The sequence below is a fragment of the Adiantum capillus-veneris genome, chromosome 13, assembly GCF_014529385.1.
Source record: "Adiantum capillus-veneris isolate H3 chromosome 13, ASM1452938v2, whole genome shotgun sequence".
Taxonomy (NCBI): Eukaryota; Viridiplantae; Streptophyta; class Polypodiopsida; order Polypodiales; family Pteridaceae; genus Adiantum; species Adiantum capillus-veneris.
In genome coordinates this window covers 122,576,575-122,596,679 of record NC_140943.1, presented here as the reverse complement: position 1 = coordinate 122,596,679, position 20,105 = coordinate 122,576,575, and the positions used below count along the sequence as shown (strand labels likewise).

The following is a 20,105-nucleotide window of genomic DNA, read 5'->3' as shown; positions in this document are numbered from 1 at the left end:
AAGCTACTCCTCATGGCACAAACGGCGAGCAAGCTGCATATCCTTGGGCATAATGGTTACACGCTTTGCATGGATGGCACAGAGGTTAGAATCCTCGAATATGCCAGTTAAATATTGCTCTGCTGCCTCTTGGACTGCCTCTATGGCCACGGCGCCCATCCGAAACTAAGTGTTGTACAATTGCAAAACCTCCCTGCATAGCCTTGCAAAAGGGGCCCTCCGAATCAAGAGCTCAGTGCTCTTTTGATAGTGTTGAATCTCTGCAAAAGCACGGCTACGCTTTCGTACCTTCTGAGGTCGACGTGGAGGTGCATTTTTGGCACAAGTCAGGGCAGCTTGCTTCCTCTACTTGTAGACAATGCTCTTTCTCTTTTTTTTCTGCACAAGCACTTTCAACACCTCATAATCGGATTCCACCCACTCTCCATCTGATTCGTGCTCTTCACTATCAACCGGATGTGATGGTGTAGGTCCACTCCCTTTAGGAAGTGTCTTACCCCCAATAGACATGTGAGCCTGATAAGTTTGTATTTGGACGCCAACCCATGGGGCGTCTTCATCCGTTTGTGTCTCTTCGGAGCCTTCTGACGGCTGCTTTTGGATGTTTGTTTCTTTGCCATGGTCGCTCTCATCTTCCCTCTTGACATCAGAATCGTTGGAGTCCGATGAATAGACAACAAGACGATGCTTCCGTCTCTCTTTTGCTGTTGTAGAGGACTGGCCATGCTGATTTGAAGCTCCAGCTTCTTCTGTGTGGACTTCACCTTGAGCTTGTGAAGTTCCAGCTTCTGTTGCTGTACCTTTGAGTCCTTGGCCATCCGGCCCCTCTGGATATGCAATCCTAGCCGTTTGTTTTGTTCGTGCCATGGTTGCACCTAGTAGGGAAGATGACAAAATGAGCCCCTTCAACCTTTAAATAGGTTTTTTTGAGATTTGGGCGCTTTCACACTATGCGGCCAATTGAGTGAAACTCAAATAAAGCAATTGAATTGAACAACTAAACCAGGATCATGCGGATGGCTGACGCGACGCCCAAACGTTGCCTTTTTGATATTTAGTTGCACGCCAAGCTTCGTGGCCGAGGGACGCTCGCGAGCGTTTCCACTTCTCGGATGCTGCAGTACGGGAAGAGTTGCGTAACTGCTTTGCTAACATCTATTCTCTTGATTTCTCAATAGTACGAGTTATCCCAAAGATGTGCCTAAAAAACCAATTAAACATCTCTTGGAGGTAGTTGGAGTGTGAACTACCACCACCATGCCGAGTATTCTTGAAGTAGACTCCTTTTGCTCGATAGTGGGACTTCTCCATGCCTTGTGTACTCCATATATCAAGCGAACCATAGCGGTCCATGAAGTATGCACCATGCGCATAGAGAATGTGCTAAAACAACCAAAAAGGAGATAAGCGAATAGAAAAGTTACATTTTCAAACATTGCATATGTATTAAGTCCGTTAAACAAACCATGTAGTGTGTAATCTTGCTTTCAGACCATCCGTCCTTAGCGGCCTTTGTGAATTCATAAAGCACCTTCTTGAACTCCTCTCGCTGCTCAACAGTGGTGCTTGAAAGATTCATCAATTGCACAACATTTTGAAAGGATGACCATACTAGCTTACGTTGGTTAGCAACCTCCACATTGGGATCTTTGTCCATCGTGCATGAACACAAATCTTTCCACAACTCCCACCGCTTCTCACTTGCTAGATCGACACTTGCCTTGGATACCTGCATTGGAGACTTTGACATCTTCTTGAAAAATCGACATGCTTTGGCTCCATTCATGGAAACCTTCTGTGCCACCTCATATGTCTTCTCCCTACAAGTCTCTGCTACAATGTTCACCCTTGATCTGTGACACCCAATCTCATTAAGGAGCTTCTCCACCCCCTGCAAGGAGTCTTTTGACCGTTGAAGAGGCTTCATTGTGAAAGCATAATCAATGTGATGCTTTAAGATCCTATCAAATATTCGCATAAACGCATGCAATGTGCAAAAGTGAACATTGTTGAGGGAGAAGGGAATTATGGGGTTCCACCCAGGATCTTTGCTATCCCTATTGGGCACCTGCAACATATCACATGAAAGAACCGAACTTTGCCACTCCCTATTTATATGGTCATCATTATCATTGTCCTGACCTTCCACTTGAGTTTCTCGACTTGTCTTGTGCCCTTTCGTACAGAATGGACAGGGAAGTAAAGAATTTGCACCTTGTTTGCATCCAAGAATGCACTTTGTGGTCTTTAGATCACCACCTAAATGCCATTCAACATCAAACTCCCCACGTCCTGGAACCATGAGCTTCTCACCATTTATTTGAGCTTTAATGACCTCTGTGACCCATGGGATTCTACTGAAAATCCATGCAAGGACTTCATGTGTCTCTTTCGGAACTTCAATTTCACCAAGCCACCATATATCCTTCTCTGATTGCACACTAAAAGAGGGCTTTGTCGCTTCACTCGAACTGCAAGATTGCTTGGCATAAGCTAGGGCTTCATTCATAAGCGTGATGCTCATTCTCTCCAACTTTCTCCCTTTAACAATTACACACTCATCCAACTTCAGCACGAACACAAGCTTGCCTTCAAGAACTGCCAACAACATAAAGCCTTAGAATGCATGTTATGACACATCATAGAGCATGTAGGTAACTCTAAACTAACCTGCATCACTCAAATTGTAGAAAACAGCCATGGACTGCTGTAATCGTATCAAGTCCACAAAGATATTGTTGAATTTGGTGTAAACAAATCCTTCGGTCTGCAACACACTGTTAGAAACAGCACCGCTTCCCTTCCCGCGGCTTTTCCTTCCTTGTGATTTGTTACGGAGCGGCTGAAGAGGCATCGTGTCTTCAATATACAAGTAGTCCCCTAATCGGTGAACAACATCTTCATTTGACACCTTCTTGGCAATCTGCACTCTATGAGGAAGTGGGAATAGGTTTTTCGTGACTCCTCGACTTCTTAATGCATCTTTTAACACTTGATGTATTGCTTGATAGCCCTTGGTACTAATCCCAACAGCATCACAAATATCCTGAACATCTAGATCAGTGACAATATTAGAAAAATCTCTAAGAACTCTCTTAGTGATTGCGTCTTTCAAGTGTTTTGCCTCTGGAGCATCAAGCATCCCAATAAAATCCTCTTTGTTGAAACAAGAACGAAGTAAAGTAGCCCTAGCTGACGCATTGTCGCCGCCGCACGTTTCTGGGACGAAGTTCCTATTGCCCAAAACAACAATGATGAGCCGTATTAAACTTAAACAACATGAGGGATAGAACCTGTTACCTCATAGCTGTCACCCTTCGTTTTCTTGCACCTCCACGTGGTGCAAGAGTCTGAATTTCGGACAACTCTCGTTTCCTCACCCTACCTCCCATGGCAGTACTCTTCATGTGTGAAAGAGTATCCTCAAGCTTTTTAATTACATTTTCCTTGGTTCTGATGGTGCTCTTTGCCTCCTCAAGCGCACTAGTAGCTGTTTGCATCTGAGCTTGAAGATTGTGGAAACTCCCATTGAGCAGTAGCCCAACAAACCTTGCTCTCCATTTCCAACGTATTGCAACAGTGATGGAATGTTTGTAAAAGACGGATGAACATTGAGAGAAGGATCCTTTGGATACAAGCATCCGTCTGTCCAGAGATCCACATTCTTCTCCCCTTGAGCGCGGCGTTCGTTGGCTGAAGGTAATGTACCCAAGCATGTTTTCTTTGTTGGAACATACTCTTGAGGTAGGCGTAGGAAAAGCCCTGGAGACCTACCGCGTGAAGAGCTTGCTGGGACATTGGTCACGTCATCAAGAGGAATTGTAGGATGGAGAGATGGAGCTTGAAGGATGGAGAGATAGAGCTTGTAGGATGGAGAGATGGAGCTTGAAGGATGGAGAGATAGAGCTTGTAGGATGGAGAGATGGAGCTTGAAGGATGGAGAGATGGGTGCGTAGGTGCAGCAGCAGGTGCAGGTGCAAGGGGGATGGGTGTAGGAGAGGAGCTTAGATTAGGAGAGAGAGTTTTCAATTTTGGGGGGAATTTTCTAAAAGTTTGGAGGGAGTCAAAAAATGTTGAATTTTGAGTAATTTAACTTAAAAAACTTTTTTTTATTATGTGTATATGTTGGGGGTACTTTTTAGGGGGGAATAGATTTTTTTTGAAAGTTTTTGAAAAAAGTCATTTTTTTGACCTCTTTGACCCACGGATTTGCTTAGGTGGCATGGGAGAGTTAAGAGGCCACTTACAAGTTGGCCAAAAAGGTAGAGAGAGAAGACCCCCTACCCCCTACTTTTCAAATGGTTTACCCCTCCCTTCCCTACTTTTTAAATGGTTACCCCCCCCCCCCCCTTCCCCCTACCTTTTTAGGGGTCAAAGGTGGAGGAGACCCTACCAAAATAGCCCCATTCAAAGCCTTTGTCCCCCTTAATCTTGACAGGCTTCCTTTAAATTAGGGATTCTTACAAGGCCCATGGAGAGTCCATTTTTTTCCTAATGTAGTTGGTCAGTACCAAGCGAATAAGGTAAGGTCACCTGGTCCGATGTGCCCTATTCGCTTAGTACTGACCAAAAGAAGGGTTAAGTGATGTCTGCTAGTACAGAGGTCAATACTAAGCAAATAAGGGGAAGGTAACCCCTGCTTATTGCGGATTTAGGGCTTTCTTTTGCAAAATACGCCTTTTGATTTTATAAGAAAGAAACAAAATTACAACTGAACACCGGGTTTGAGTTAGAAAACACTTCAGACTTTACAAAGAGTGGCCTATTAATTTCCATGGGGTTTAGGGTTTAGGGGTTTAGGGGTTTAGGGTTCACAGCCAGCTTATCTCTTCGCAAAGCATGTTTGCAAAGTTAATGGCCTCCTCATATTTACTGGCTAGCTCAAGCACTTCATCCTTCATTTCTTGAAGCCAACTAATGATTGCCTCCATAGAGCCATTCTCGACGAGCAATCGCTGCATGTCTTCAGGCCTTCTTGCTTCCAGAGAGTTTTTAAGGATTGAGACCCTCTGCCTGACGATCAACATTTGCTGCAGCTTCAGGCTAGCATCCTGCACAGAGCATTTAGCAAGTAAGCTCTTCAAACTAGGAGCTTGGAAATTGGGAGCAGAAAGCAAAGAATTACTAGCAACTTACCTCAAGAATAGACTCCCATGTTGACAGCAGCCACTCCCGAGCTGTGTCAGTCGAGAACACTAAAGGTAACATCGGGGGAGGGCCAAGGGGGGACCTCATGAGGAGGGCCCGGATGCGGTGTTGCTGGCGCTGCGGGAGTATACCTTGGAAAGGCATCGCCACTATTCTAAGCTTCTTTTAGTTGTTTTACAAAACCCTGAGGGAGGTTCTGAAACAACTGCTTCTTAAATAGACTTTCAGACAAGCCTAAAAAGCAAAGCCTGGGCATGAGGTTTTATGAGAGGGTGGTACTGCCATGAGGTTTCATGAGAGGTGGACGTGGGAGAGAGAATCAATGGTATCATCCCCCCGATATTAGGGAAGGTGATCGGAGGGAACGACATGACAGTTAGAACCACATCGATTTAAGATCTCCTTCACATTGCTATTTTGTATAAGCGGATGCAAACCTGTTCGCTTGCTTGTACACTTTTCTGAGGTCACCACCCAGCGAATAAGGTTATTTTTTGCAAGGGCTGCAAACCTGTTCGCCTGGTAGTGATCTCAGAAAATGTAAGTGATATCTGCTATTACTATTTTTGAAGTCACTACCGAGCAAATAAGGCAAGACAAACTCTTTCCTATGCACCTATTCACTCGGTAGTGACCACAGAACATATAAGTCATGTCTACCATTACTATTTTCTGAGGTCACTACCGAGCGAATAAGGCAAGGCAACTCTTTCCTATCCATCTTTTCGCTTGGTACTGACCTTTCCTTAAATCTGAAGTCCCTTGTGCTGACAAATGAATTGTCTTTTGGTGTTATTGTATTTGTAGAGATGCCTCGTGTTAAGGCATGTGCTAGGAGGGCAACAGGTGAATATTTGAATGCTCAAGCAAGAAGACGCCGATATGAGGCGCACAGAGGTGTACTGCAAGAGCTGTGCAGGATAGAACGACACGTTCAACCTGCTATTCCACGTCTCCCTTTCCAGCGAGTAGTGCGGGATATTTGCGAGCAGTGGAGAGTCATCATGCGATGGGCCAGCAGTGCACTCCTCTGCCTTCAAGAAATTGTTGAGGACTACCTCGTGGAATTCTTCAGCGATGGATATATCATGGCTGCCCATGCAAACCGGGTCACTATCATGCTGTGGGATTTTGATACTCTTCGTAGGCTTCGTTTCCTACGATGGGCTGCTTCAGACAGTACCAATCCGGGATAGTAGAACCATGGATATTCTCAACATCCCCCCTCTCCATCCTCGTGCAAGACAGACAGAGCCATCTAGGGCTGAAACAAACAGCAGAAGGACCCGATCACGGGTCGAGAGAAACGACACAGATGGGCAGGCTGAGATAGCCGTAGAGGGCCAAGAGCAAGCCAGAGTGGACCCCGAGGCAGTCATGGAAGAAACAGAGACAGTTATCGAGGATCCAGCTAGACACCAAAATGAGCAAGTCATGGAGGATCCGCAGCCCACCGTGGATGATGAGGGACAAGAGCAGGTCAGGGTGGAGCTTGAGGCATCTATGGAGCAACCAATATTGAAGGAAAATGATCTAGAGCCTGAGGCAGCCAGGGAGCCAGCTCAAGAAAGGGAAGCGCAAGGCTCTGCATCAGAAGGGCCATCCAACATATCGGATGAGTCAATTATTTTAGAGCAAATCAACGAAGAGAATGAAGAGGAGTTGAGAATTTTGTTGAGCTCAGCGCCTCTGCATGCGCACATACAGCTGCCTACAAGGTCAGAGGAGGCCTGCATTACCAACCTCGATAGAGTAGACTTCATGTGCATGCGCAATTTCATCGACTCGCTCGCAACAAATGAGGTCGTCAATGTTGCTTTGTGGTAATTCTCATTCTCTTTAATTCTTATGCTCATTAAAGGGGTCTCTACCGAGACATGAGTCAATACCAAGCAAGACAGTGGGTAATGAAATTGAATTTTGGTACTACTCGCTCGGTATTGACCCATGTCTCTGTGGCCGGTGCCAAGTTTTTCTTTATAATGGTTCACTACCTTAAAGACATGGGTCAATACCAAGCGTGTCAGTTGTTTATGGAATTGGAATCCGTCGTTGACTCGCTCAGTATTGAACCATTTCTTTAAGGTTGTCGTCAAGTTCTTCATTTCAGCCAAGACAATGGTCAATACCAAGCGAATCAGTGTCGTATGGAATTCGATAGCTGTCCCACTCGCTCGGTATTGACTCACTTGGTGTTCAAGTCTAATTTTTGCCTTTTGTTCATGTTAGCCACGCTGTCTCGCTTCTGCCCCCTGAGGTTCAAGAGAAAGTATGCGTAATAGATCTGCTGATATCGCCTTATCTGCAGAACAACTCAGTTTTCTTTTTGAGTCTGATGAACTGGTTTAGCAGAGTCAACTTTGATCTAGCGCGCTTTCTGGTCACTGCGTACAATCAATCGTGAGTATTTTCTTGCCTTGTAAAAAACATCTTGCATTGCAAATCTCTCCTCATCTTTGATGGTGTCTTTGTAGTGATCATTGGAGTCTGATGTTATTTGACATGGAAGCTAAGATTGTTTACTACGTAAACTCCGGGCAAAGCAGGGCGTATCACGGTCGTGTAAAAACGTAAGGTCCATTTGGGTACATTTGGAAAGCAGTGTAGTGTCTCTTTGGAATGTGTTGCTGACTCAAGTGGTTATGTATGTAGTGCCGCGAAAAAACTTGTATGTTGTGTAGAGCATCTTTTGTTAGAACATGATCTAGGAAATGTAGTCAAGCACGAACCGGTAACCGTTCCCACGCAGACTGATGACTATAGCTATGGCTGACGAACCTGTTTAAATGTCGTGTTGCTCATCAGTCAAATTATGGATATACCGAACGTAAGTAATCTGTTGTTTTATTGTTTGCTACAACGTACGTATGAAGCAACAGATGTCTGTATCACGCTTCTACAGGAACTTCGATTACATAACTACACCAACAACGATATGCGACATTTTTATGTAACGGCCATCCAACATATTATAATATCGGTAAACAAACGCACAAGAGAGGAAGCGGCGAGAGCTGACGAGTTCGAAGAGGCTCGCATTAACGAAATGACCCAACGCCACAATCAGACTCAAGAAGAAGTTCGAAATATGCAAGAAGCAATATACCAATATTATGCGGACGCCGCAGAAGTAGAGGAATGGGCTGCACGTCAACGGCAAGAGCAAGAACAGCGGGAAGCTTCACAGGTGCAAGAAGCATGGGAAGCCATGGAAGAGACCCATGATTTCAAGCGACACGAAAGGATGCCCGAGACCAGTGTCCCCAGAGGCAGAGGTAGCAGCAACCGGAGCAGAGGGCAAGGGACGAGAGGCACAAATCGGGGGAGAGGACAGTGGACGAGTGGCACAAACCGGGGGAGAGGACAGTGGCTGGGAAAGGGAGCAAATTACTCTTGACAGATACAACACAATATGTAAAGTTTTGAAACATTGAAAATGTACATTTTTCAAACATTGTTTGACCGCCAAAAAATATCTCTGCATTAGTCATTTTGAAGAGTACATCATGGTTTGCATGGCATCAAAGCTCTTTGCGTGCACAAGGTATGTGACCTAGCTTCCGGTGGAAGCAATTAAGTGAAGTATATTTGTTATGGACTCCTTGCACAATGTTGTTTTCTCCTTGCGCCTTGGAATCTGAAAAGAAGAAAAAGTTAGATTCAATCATAGTGTATTAAAGACAATCAAAATTTATCGATTTAGTAAGCACCTTTCTATTGTTGAGACTGAATGCATACAATTCCAGCAAAAGTGGAAGTTCTTCACATGTAAGATCTATCCTGAGCTGTGCCAGAGTTGTGCTTGACATTGTCTCCATCACAGTAAGTAGGCTGTCTCGAAAGTAGAACTCCATTGATAAAGGTTTGTTCTCGAGGCTGTTCTCTGTATCTTGGTCGAGTGGAATAAGCTGCCCACTAAGAAGATGATATCTAATATAGTAAAACGATACTAAGAAATTTTGAGAGCTTATAATGAACTTGCAAATTATGGACTTCTTTTGCAAAATACAGATTTTGTTCTGTGATTGTTTCCTATCCCAGTTATCATCTAAAAAGTCCAAACAGCTCTCAGACTTGCAAATGAACATTGTTGCGGTAGTTCTTATTTGCTCATCGAAGAAAAAATCTGCAAACACTTCAAGAGGCATAAAAAGTGCGAGCCGAACTATTTTTGTGGCAATTGAATACTTGAGGGACTTTTGTATATCCTGAAACAACTTATTCATGAAGCTTTCACTAGTTTGCGAAGTAGGCAGGGACCAATCCTTGCTGTCAAAGGATGGAAGTGACAAAGGAGCTACACGACCCCAACCAATGGAAGTTCTCGGTTCCACATATGACATATCATAAAAGAAAATTCCATTATCTGCAAGTTCCTTGTGTTGTCTTCCTCGGTACATTTGCTCACCAATAAATGCATGGAAAGCATAAAAAATCCCAACTATACTCTCAACTGGTTGTCAATCTGTCCTATTCGATGGATAAATATCTGAAACATACCAAAGATGATATCCACCACTTAATATTCGAATATAATCATGCACTAAGCGAGATGCTAAAATAACTTACAGTTGGGTCGATGCCTTGGAAAACTTGGAGGAGATGTTTGCAACCTTAAGTCTGCAAGCTGGAAAGCATGTTGTATGAGGACCTCTTTCACCCGCTTGCTTTGTGCACACACTTTAAACTCTTTAACTTGACCCTTGAAAGCCTCCACGAAATCATTGCGTTGCCTCCTCTTCCTCCTCCTAGTTTGCAGTAGAACCCAACTTCCGATAGTTATACGAGATGGAATTCATGCTTGATCGTCTGTAGTATAACTGTTAAAAATGCTAACAGAGTCAATGGTAGTGCTAGGCCTTCGAGAAGTAGACATGGTTTGCAGTAGAATGAATACACAGAAAGGTTAGCGCAAATATAAAAAAGGGAAGAAGTTTTGAGAGGGAAGTACAGCTACTCAAAGTCATATTTGGGCAGTAACAAAGTACTAGATAGAGTCTTCAATGAAAGTTCTGAAATTCTTTGGTACATAGTTAGTACGACTTACGGCATTTATGCCTTGAAAGCGTGAAATTGTGCAATTTGATGAACCAAAATAAAATTTCCTCCCTTTTTTTAAAAAGAGCTTGACTCCAAAATGTCGATTTTCAACATAACGTTAGCCTGTTCCTCATTGGTCGAGCGCCACTCTCTCTCTAGAACTGAAAGGCCCAAAAGTGAGTCCAACTTTCTCCTAATGTATTACATTTATTATATCAAAGAGTCATGTTCTTGCCTAGATACCATATGCAGGCATTCGAAGAGGCATTTTATACAGGCATTTTCACCTACGACAGCAAGATATACGGCCCAACTATCACTCTGGGGAATGTAAGATATGAATCCTATCTTAAGTTGATAAAGCCACGAGGCTTCCATTAGCAATGGACATAAGAAGATAGCCGAGGTGGCGAGTCAAAGCAGACAAAGATCATGTCGGGGACGACCTGAACGCGGAAGCGGGGAGTGTTGACCTGCAAATCAACCGCATCCGAAATCCCATTTTTCTTGTATTATGTATACAATGAGCTTAATTGTAATTAATTCTTCAGGCTCCAGATAATTTTCGGATCATATGTCATTGTATTTGCTAGTTAGTCTGGCATGAACAATACTTGAAAAAGAGAGAGAAATAGAGAAATTGACAACAATTGACGACCAGATTTACATGGAGCAAGTCCCTCCTCCAAAAGGCTTTTGTATTATACCTTCTCCCATCAAGAGAGACTTTGTACAATACAATCTTTGTGTTCCTTGATAAAACCTCGTTGGTGCAATGAAGATGGAAAGCTTCATGCACCAATTTATGGTTGAAAACCACAATTACTTGTCCTATCCTCGGTCCCAAGACCTCACACACTTTCAAAAATGGTGAGAGCTAGCAGGGAATGAGGCAAATTGAAGAGGAAGAGTTGAAGATTGGTGATACAGATTTCTTAAATGAAGAAGAGATGGAATGTTTCCGAGAAATGTTGAAGAAGCATGGGAAGGCTTTTGCTTTTCAACCAGGTGAGATTGGGTGTGTGGACGCAAGTGTGGTAGCTCCGATGGTAGTATTCACTGTTCCACATCTACCTTGGAATTTGCGGCCTATTCCTGTTTCGAAAGCTCATCTTCCAAAACTGGTGGATTTTCTTAATGAAAAGATTAAGGTGGGTATTTTGGAACCTTCTTGTGCATGCATCGATATACAGTAATGGATGACATCGATATACTACGAAAGTATATCGATACGAAAGTATATCGATGAGGATCTTGCCAAGGGATTCATACGTCATTCAAATTCTGTGCTTTGTGTGCTCCAAGGACCCTAGGGTGCAGCACCTACTCTAAGCTTGTGAGATAGAAGCCTACATCGACACACTCTTGGACTATGGATGTAAATTCAACCAAGAGCCAAGCTCCAATGCATGCTCATCTCCTCTACCATGCTAATTACTAAGCTAAGCTATGCTAATAAGAGTGATTATGTGAGGAGAAATACTTATTTCTCGTAGTACTACTCCTTTTTCCTCTCAATCTTTATCTCCAACAATATCATGAGGTACTGCGAGACATGCCTAGCTAGGTATAGTGGGTATATATATACCGTCATGAATTTAGAAAGGTCTAAACTCACAAGCAAAAGAGGATGATGAAAGAAACAAACATAAAGATAACTCAATCAAAACAAAATATAAATACAAACATATGGAAATCAAATAGAAAAAAGGGTTATAAAACAAAATGAAATAATTAAAAACAAAAACAACAAAACAAAACCAAAACCAAAGAATAAATAAATTTACAACACAGAGCAAGTCAAACCAAGAGATTCTTATATAGTAAAAGCCAAACCAAATGAGACTAAAAAGAAAAAAGAAAAATTATTGATTAGTATTACTAACAATACACATACACAATATGACACTAGACCAAGCTATACAAATCTTTTCAAGAGTCTTTTGTTAATATGAATATCCTTAAACTGAATGTGTTGAAAGGTGATGAAAATTTTGACGTCAAGGCGTTAACGGGGAGGGAAGCTCTCAAGTACTCCGTACAGTAGTCGAAAGGCTTGGTCATCAAGGATTGATATATACATGATGGTTTATAATCTCAGATTTGTGTAATATTTAGGTTTCTATCAAGAAGGGAATCTCTCTCTCTCTCTCTCTCTCTCTCTCCATTAGCCTCGAAGAACTCGCCCATCCCGTAGAAGATCCTCGCTGCGAGAGCTTGCCGCGACCCGGATCGGCTCGGACAGTTTTCAACCATCACGATAGCCCATTCAATTTTAGATTTAGCCTCATTTCAGCATGCGACTTTGCATGCATTTACGGCCTTGGCGTCGGCAGGAGATCAGCCCTTCATAGCCATGCAGCAAATTACCATGCGCACAGTGAAATACCTAACATACTACAGGTAGGAGAGAATAAGAAAAAGAAGAAGAAAGACAAGAGACTGTTTGCAATATCTAAAGCACATACCTGCGAAACGCAGGACAAATCTTAAGAGAGATTCCAATAGACTATATGTTGATTCTAGTTTATCAGACCTTGGTTAACTCGGAGGTTTAAAACGGGGATACGCGAATTTTTGAATGCGTAATGGATGACAGTACTTACAATTCAATGATGGACTACGTATTTGGCAAGTTTGTCAACTGAAAGTAGGCTGCTCGGAGTTGTCCAAATCGGCGAAGCCCATCTCAATATCAGTTCAAAAGCTAAATAATCATCGCAAGATACCCATGGTTGAGAATGTAGCATCTTTTCATGCAATACATATATAGTCCAAGGATACTGTGACTCCTCAGGGGAAGCGTGTTCTATAGCATATTATAGCACTAATTAACAGTGCGGTTTCAAAACATTTTGACGCGTTCTTTTCAAGAAGATTCCTCAATAGGATTAAATTGACATAATGATAGTTGTATCAAAGCAATATGAAATCCATTTTGCCAACTTTCCTTACCTACAGTACTCTACTGACCAAAGGTTGTGTAACTTGGCAGACCTAATGCGGTTACGAGCACCATCTCAAGGAGAAAACCGCACGTTACTTTGCAAGCATTTACAAGAATGTGATTTATCATCTCTTCCAAACTGATTGGTATCAGATTGCAGTTGAACCTCCAACTACGCATTCAAAAGCACCAAGACAAACATCTAAAAGCGCTGTACGGCCGTTTGATCATACTTGCGGGCACGCAAACATATTTAAAAAACATCCTATGTGTAAATAAACAATCAAGTTCACTACATTACATTTTTATTCTCATTTATACATACAGCATAGTATATCAAAATCAAATACATCGTCAAAGTGAGGTTATTCTATACTAAGCCTGAAGCATAATAATATAATGTAATATGTGGGCACCATAAGATCCCCCATGTGTACTATATTATCCGATATTGGGTAGCGTCTATACAACACCAATCACAAGGTTCTCTTGACACAAATACGTATTGTATAGGAAAAAATACGTGTAGGAAAAACACAGCATGGCTTTTTGCATAGAAGCTAGTTCCTATTTGAGAGCGGTTGTCTGTTCCTCACGTTCATGGCAAGGTTTTGCCGTTGCCAGTGTCCCGAAGGATCAAAATCGCTACTCCTCATCTGCAACGCTGATAATGAGCTTTTGTGAATTCTCTTTGGCAGACAAGCTCTTCACAAACACCGTTGAATTGTAGGAGAGCCAATGGCCATTCATATCACCCTCACCACACATGTTCTGTGGATTCACTTCACAAACATCATCGGCATCATTAATGTTGGTGTTACACGCATTTGAAAGCTCGGCTATTATCTAAGGGCCTCCACCACCATCAACATCAATCTTTGCATGAACATAATCCTGCTTACTGCATGAATCAGTTGTGCAGTTACTTTCTCCGTGAATTTTCAATATTGGTGTCCCCAAGCTTCTCAACACCGTTGCTGATTTCTGCATCATCGACCAAAATTGCATCCTCTTTACCATCATTGCGGAAATGAGCTGAAACATTCGCATTCATAATAAGCTGATGCTGGCCATCTTTACCAAACACATCTTGCACTGTGTGATCATGGTCGTTGACATAAGCTGAAAAGTTAACGCCCTTGTGAGTTCAGTATTCAAATGTTCATTAGCAGGAAGCTGGTCTGCTGACGCACTATCATCATCCCAACCTGGTAAGTTCCCAAGAACATTGTCAGCAAAGCTTGAAATGTATTGACTATTACCTGTAACATCTGCTACAAAGTTCTCATTGTCCGCCGTATAATCATCAGCTAGATAGAGTGTTGCCGAAGCTTGATCCATAGGTGTAGCACCCTCCACTTCACCCTCATGATTGGCCAGCTCCATGAATGCCTCATGTTGCTGATCCTCTCTTTCCAATGCTTGGTCACAAGCTTGTTGCTCTTCTTGATCGACACGAGATTGCTCTAAACTAGCCTGCTTCACGGGTTCCTGATTCGTTTGTGATTGATCGTCATCAGCCCCCATTAGCAGTAACATATTGGTGAAAGAGGTATCATGTTGTTCCGCATTTGCAACAGAGCTTGAAAGCGCCTGAAGTGCATGACAATGCACCAATGGCAGTATGGGTATGCCACCCTCCCTCCTTTAGCTTATTAAATGAAGGTGGACGAGACAAAGCAAGTAGCCCATGCTGCTGATGTATGTCTACTACGATCTCCATTATCATGGTTATGGGGATGGCCATTCATGCTTAACTAGTTTGTCGCACTCGATGAAGCTCGAGGATACTCTTTTTTTTTTTTGGCTGATTATGTCATTTGCTTCTGTGGCTGCGATGAGAGTTTTCCTTTTTGTAACCTTTCTTTACGGGGATCTGATTGGCAAGTGCTTTTACTTAACCTTGTGATATCACAGAAAGGCCAGCAACAACGACATGCCCGATCCAACACCTTGAGAGATTGTGTAGCCATATGATGGTCCAGATTGTGGAGCCGATGCTTTTCGTGTTGCATCTAAATAATGCCCACCGAGCTTATCATTGCCAAGTATATTTACTGGCGGAATATTTAAATTCTAGGGAGCAGCCCTACAGAGGGCTGCACACCATATAGAATGCCGAGATATGTGTTGCTCACGACAGATGAAATGAGCCATAAACAGCGCATCACTTCATCCTGGAGCTGGTGATAAAATGGGACCATGTGGAAGCTGCATGGAAGAGTGTGCTGCTTTTACATCTAAGCCTGGATTTGGCAATGGGGCTTGTGCAGCCGATGGAGATGCTCCTGGACCATAATACCCGCGTTGAGGTAATGCACCCATCCACCGAGCCAAAGCTTATACAGGAGCACAACTTGAACTGGTGGAAGAAAATGAGGTGTTGCTGCATTATCTGGCACCTCCTTCTGAGGCCTGGACAAAGTTTTAGAAGACAACTCATTTTCTCGCTCTTCATCCTCTCTGCTAATATGAGTAGCTACATGCTCTTTTTGCAAACGATCATGCACCTGCAGCTCTCCATCTTCATCCTCTCTGCTAATATGAGTAGCTACATGCTCCTTTTGCAAACGATCATGCACCTGCTGCTCCCCATCTTCATTCACTTCTTGCTTTTACCCATCTAATTTCTTTGTAAGCTTTAATGAAAACCCCCTTGCAACATCCATTGCCTTAACAGCAACTTCCAACTTTAAATTTTGTTTCGAGTGTTTTTCCACATGGTTCTACCCAATATGCACTGTGGACGTAATCGAAGAGTTGTCGCTCAATGTGAACGAAAGTCGCCCATTGCTGCATCAAAGACATGCGCAACAGCGCAATGGTGAAATGTTGGCATCTCAATGGGGATAAGCCTTGCAAGCCCCTAATTTCTTCCACCCTTGGGACTCAAATGGCCGAGAATTGCTGACGATCTCACTCTGGGCGATGTGAATGGGAGGGGGGATGGCATTGAGGGTCTGCCTGCTTCCTCCAGTCCGAATGGACAAGCACTCCGAATGTAGCCTTGGGAGCACAACACCCTTACAACGGCATTGCGTGTCTACAAAAATTAGCTCATCATGATGCAGCTAACTATGGCTGAATTAAATATTAGACAGGCTAACCTGATGTTTGCTGCCCTGCAAAGAATTGGTTATAGCTTCTGATCATTGTCATCAGTTGAGCTGGAGTTCACGGAACTTTGCCCTGGGCTTGGCCATGTCACGCTGTATGGATGTGTCAACACTTTGCAGATCATTAGGAGCTGTCAGAGCTTGCAACATCTTCACCACCTCCACTGTGCCTTCAAGGTAGTACTTAGCTATGCTTGGTTTTTGTCCGACTGTACATGCGAAGACCTCAGCCAATGGTATTTGTGGGAAGCTTTCCATGGCATGCGCAATGCTTTCAAACATGTCCTCATCTGATCTATCATCTCCAATGCACCAAACTCAGGTGGCTTCCCACGCTTTGCCATAGAGAGCAACAGCTCTTCGGCCACCCTACACAAAAGCGAGCCGTAAGTAATCTTATACAGAACAAATGCAAGGTGTTTTTCTTATTGCCTGAGGCTTCATGTCCACAATGTGAAGACTACTTTTCACAGCTACAGGCTTGTTTGCAAGCATGCTCTCTAAATGATTGCAAAGCTCCTTTGCTTGCCATGTCCCAAAATCGGAATCAGCATCTTGATAGTGCAATACCAAAGCACTTTCTTTGGCCTCTAACTAGACTCATTTGTGCTCTCCGTGTATCGTTTTAATACAGGTACGCAAATTGGAAGCCTCTATTCTCCATCTTGACGCTGTCTGCATAAATTACACATCTCCACAATGAAAGCACCTTATTCTACCCTTCTAAAGACATACCTGCTGAAATATCCATGCTCTGCAGATAAGCTAGACAAATTGGCACGGAGAGAACCAATCATGCAGGACATGCCAGCTTCGTCCATTGGCTATAAACACTAGATTATTGGGGTCCGAGCATAGAGCATTAAGCACGGCTATGATCTCTGAGCTGGGGGTTTTACCATAGAGTTGCAAGGAACCATTGTGCCATCATAATCTAGTAATACCACTCAATTTGTTGTCCTCTTGTATGCCGATATGATGTGCTCAACTGAGAGCTTTCGGAAGCTTGACCCAGTGCGACGATCCTAAAGCCAAAGCCAAGCCCAATGTCATAGCACTGATGCTGTGCATGGCCCTTGCATGTCCTCTCTAGGTCAGTCATGAAACTGCGAACCCAATATGCCATGCCATGAGTGCTTACATATCTGTAGTGCGTCTAGTGCGGCATTTCCTTTCCTGTAGCGGGCATCATAAGAGCTGATTGTATACCCTCTGCAGAATCATTTACGTTCCATGGGTTAACCCTTATGGCTCCAGCTAGGGAAGGGAAGCATCCAATAAATTCTGATGTAGCTAGAGCACTCTGTCTGAAAAAGGAGGAGGTGTCGTCGGTATGGCTGTCTTGTCTACACAGTATATTCGTAAGGGACGAGATTCAATCCGTCCCTTACGGCCGTAACAATACAACCCTTGGCAACAGTGTAATATGCAATCCTCTCCGTATGTGTCGACTTGTCGCACGATCAGGACCACAGGCTTGTAATCATCAACACCAAACTTTTCATTTAAGCGGCGTAAATTTCCACTTGGATTTCAAAAGTTTCGTGTCCATTCGCAGGATTTGGGACCTGCACGAGCACCAGCTTCCTCCTCCAAGATGGATTTTGCATAAGAAGTTGCTCCACTGCAAGAAGCTTCAAATTGATGCCTTGAAAGATGTCAAGGTCATCCATCCTAAGAATCACCGTCTTGCCATTGAGCTGTACCTTGAGCTCGCATATCTTGGCCTTTGTTTCGGCCACTTCTGGTGTGCCCATGCGTCTCTCCATGTGGATGCCCACGGGCATAATCCTTATACTGACAGTTCTGTCAAAATACTCCAAAGCTATGCAACCCCTCTTGCGTCTTGAAATGAAGACCCAGCATTCTACTACAGCAAGAGAGAAAATGTCACACATAGTCGAATGTGTGGAAACCAATCAAATCTGAATTGAGAAGTCCCCTTAAGATCTCTTTCCTCAGATGGAGAGTTCTATAGATTTCTGAAGAAGGAGATGGTGTATGCAAAAAAAAGACAAGATTCACCTTGTAGGATCTTTTCCTCATAAAAGTAGGTAGGGCCATGAGATGGTAGTCATGGACCCAAATAAAACTTTATTCAGGGTTGACCACTTCCATCACTTTGTCTGCAAACATCTTGTTCATAGAGACATACGTTTGCCACAGGGTGCGATCGAAACGGAGACCGTGCTCTGATGCGATGGGCAACATATAGTGGAAAAGAGGCCATAGCTGGTGTTTGTAGAACCCATCAAAATAGTTGTGTTTGAGATCCAAGGGCACAAACACAGGCAAACAACTGAACGTTTCAAGCAATGTGGACGCAGCCTCCGCTTGATGAGTGAGCTCAATGTCTACATGCAGGCAGCCAATATAAAGAAGCTCTGAACTCTTGGGCAGCCATTTCCGAGCTGCAAATAGAGGGAGCTCTCATCCCATGTGAATGACCACGATCTGGTTGTGGCGCCTTTTGAGCGTGCACAGGGAGTGTGTTGGTGACAACGATGGTTTGGTCTTGCGGTACTCTTGGCGAAGAGGGGAAGGGGAGATGTGTGCCATTGGAGGTGGCATTCACATCACTCATATCTGAGAGAACTCCTGCCTTGGCCATCACTTTGGGGAAGCTCTTCATACTTGAGAGAGCAATGGAGTGGCTTGCTGTCAAATCCAGAAAGCTTACGATTCAAAAGATCTCTTTTGCTCTTTTCTCAATGTATTCTTGGATTGTACATGCTGCGCGTATACAGCAGTCAAAGACTTCAGTAGATCCCATCTTAGATAGGACACCATGCTTAGCCTGCATGCTGTCCAAAGCTTTGCGGAGGACAGTGTCTTTTCTCTTGCAGCCGGACTGACAATCTTATTGCGGAGAAAAAGGTATTTACCCACATCCGTATCTTGCCTAATGCGCCATGCCTCAAAATGCAAGCATGAGATACTAAATTACACTGGAGAAATTTCACAGGGGCGTGGATGCTACGCCAATGAGCCTTGCTCACAGTGTTCGGGAAAAATGTGTCTTAGTTCACATTCGTGCCGTTTGGCAAAGTGATTTTGCCCTTTGGAGTGGTCTCCTAAAGGAAGATGGTAGAGGTGAATATTTGGTCAAAAAGGAGGTATGCGTTAATGCCTAGCAAGAAGTAGGAAAATCCCCTTATTAAATCTCTGCAGAAAAGAGATTTCCCTTTTTGTATATAAGTGAAGAGGAAGTGTGATTTTATATATATATATATATATATATATATATATATATATATATATATATATATATATATGTGAGTGTGTGTGCACCATGTATAATGTCACATGTGAGAAAGACAAAGGCCTCTGGAGAATTGAGATTGAAGGGTCGGGACTCGCCGCTCAGATTCAAATTTCAGAGATAAACAAAATTTTATCAAATTCAAATATGTATTGTCAATTTGTCCATCATCCATGCCACAATGCACATGGACTGAAAATTACAACTCACATCTGGTGAGTGTTAATATTGTCATTAAGTTATGGCGCTACCTTACAGCCCAAATTTCAAAATGAAAATAACTTTTAACTTTTTCGTTAATTCACACCATCGCCAAAGCCTGCAGCCCAACTTCCCATCGCCCATCTGCTCCTCATCATCACAATCAGCCTCTCTGTGCAGGCGTTTAGCTTTCACAGTTTACTCATCTCCGAAGCTCTCTCTCTTACACACACACACATGAGTCCACATGACAATCATCCACGTAGCGAACGGTGGAGCGAAACCTGAACTGCGAACGGTGGACCGTGGAGCGAGCTCAATCTAGAGTCTAGACATCTCGACTCTCAGCCTCTCAGGAGTCAGGAGTCAACTCGAGCCTGCTGCAGCCTGC

The 20,105-nt window shown here is 43.4% G+C and overlaps 3 protein-coding genes across 3 annotated transcripts; all 3 read right to left on the bottom strand.

The window, feature by feature from the left end:
- Positions 1-13,400: 13,400 nt before the first annotated feature.
- On the bottom strand, positions 13,401-15,975 carry LOC147444791 (uncharacterized). Its single transcript, XM_086527325.1, has 2 exons — positions 14,398-15,975; positions 13,401-14,257 (listed from the first exon to the last, which is right to left on the bottom strand). The coding sequence occupies exons 1-2, from the start codon at positions 14,672-14,674 to the stop codon at positions 14,058-14,060; spliced, it is 477 nt and encodes a 158-aa protein (XP_086383451.1). The 5' UTR covers positions 14,675-15,975; the 3' UTR covers positions 13,401-14,057.
- On the bottom strand, positions 15,976-17,072 carry LOC147444790 (uncharacterized). Its single transcript, XM_086527327.1, has 4 exons — positions 16,987-17,072; positions 16,532-16,620; positions 16,243-16,257; positions 15,976-16,178 (listed from the first exon to the last, which is right to left on the bottom strand). Exons 1-4 carry the CDS (start codon positions 17,070-17,072, stop codon positions 15,976-15,978), a joined length of 393 nt encoding a protein of 130 aa, XP_086383453.1.
- Positions 17,073-17,756: 684 nt separating this feature from the next.
- On the bottom strand, positions 17,757-19,279 carry LOC147444789 (putative alpha,alpha-trehalose-phosphate synthase [UDP-forming] 7). Its single transcript, XM_086527326.1, has 3 exons — positions 18,407-19,279; positions 18,277-18,292; positions 17,757-18,118 (listed from the first exon to the last, which is right to left on the bottom strand). Exons 1-3 carry the CDS (start codon positions 18,479-18,481, stop codon positions 17,757-17,759), a joined length of 453 nt encoding a protein of 150 aa, XP_086383452.1. The 5' UTR covers positions 18,482-19,279.
- Between the last annotated feature and the right edge of the window lie 826 nt (positions 19,280-20,105).

Coding starts and splice junctions, on each gene's coding strand:
- LOC147444791 (XM_086527325.1), bottom strand. CDS start 14,674: ATGTTACTGCTAATGGGGGCTGATGACGATCAATCACAAACGAATCAG. Junction 14,258..14,397: donor CTTTGTAGCAGATGTTACAG/GTAATAGTCAAT, acceptor TTAACTTTTCAG/CTTATGTCAACGACCATGAT.
- LOC147444790 (XM_086527327.1), bottom strand. CDS start 17,072: ATGGACGAAGCTGGCATGTCCTGCATGATTGGTTCTCTCCGTGCCAAT. Junction 16,621..16,986: donor GAGCATGGATATTTCAGCAG/GTATGTCTTTAG, acceptor GCTTTTGTGTAG/GGTGGCCGAAGAGCTGTTGC.
- LOC147444789 (XM_086527326.1), bottom strand. CDS start 18,481: ATGGCCTCTTTTCCACTATATGTTGCCCATCGCATCAGAGCACGGTCT.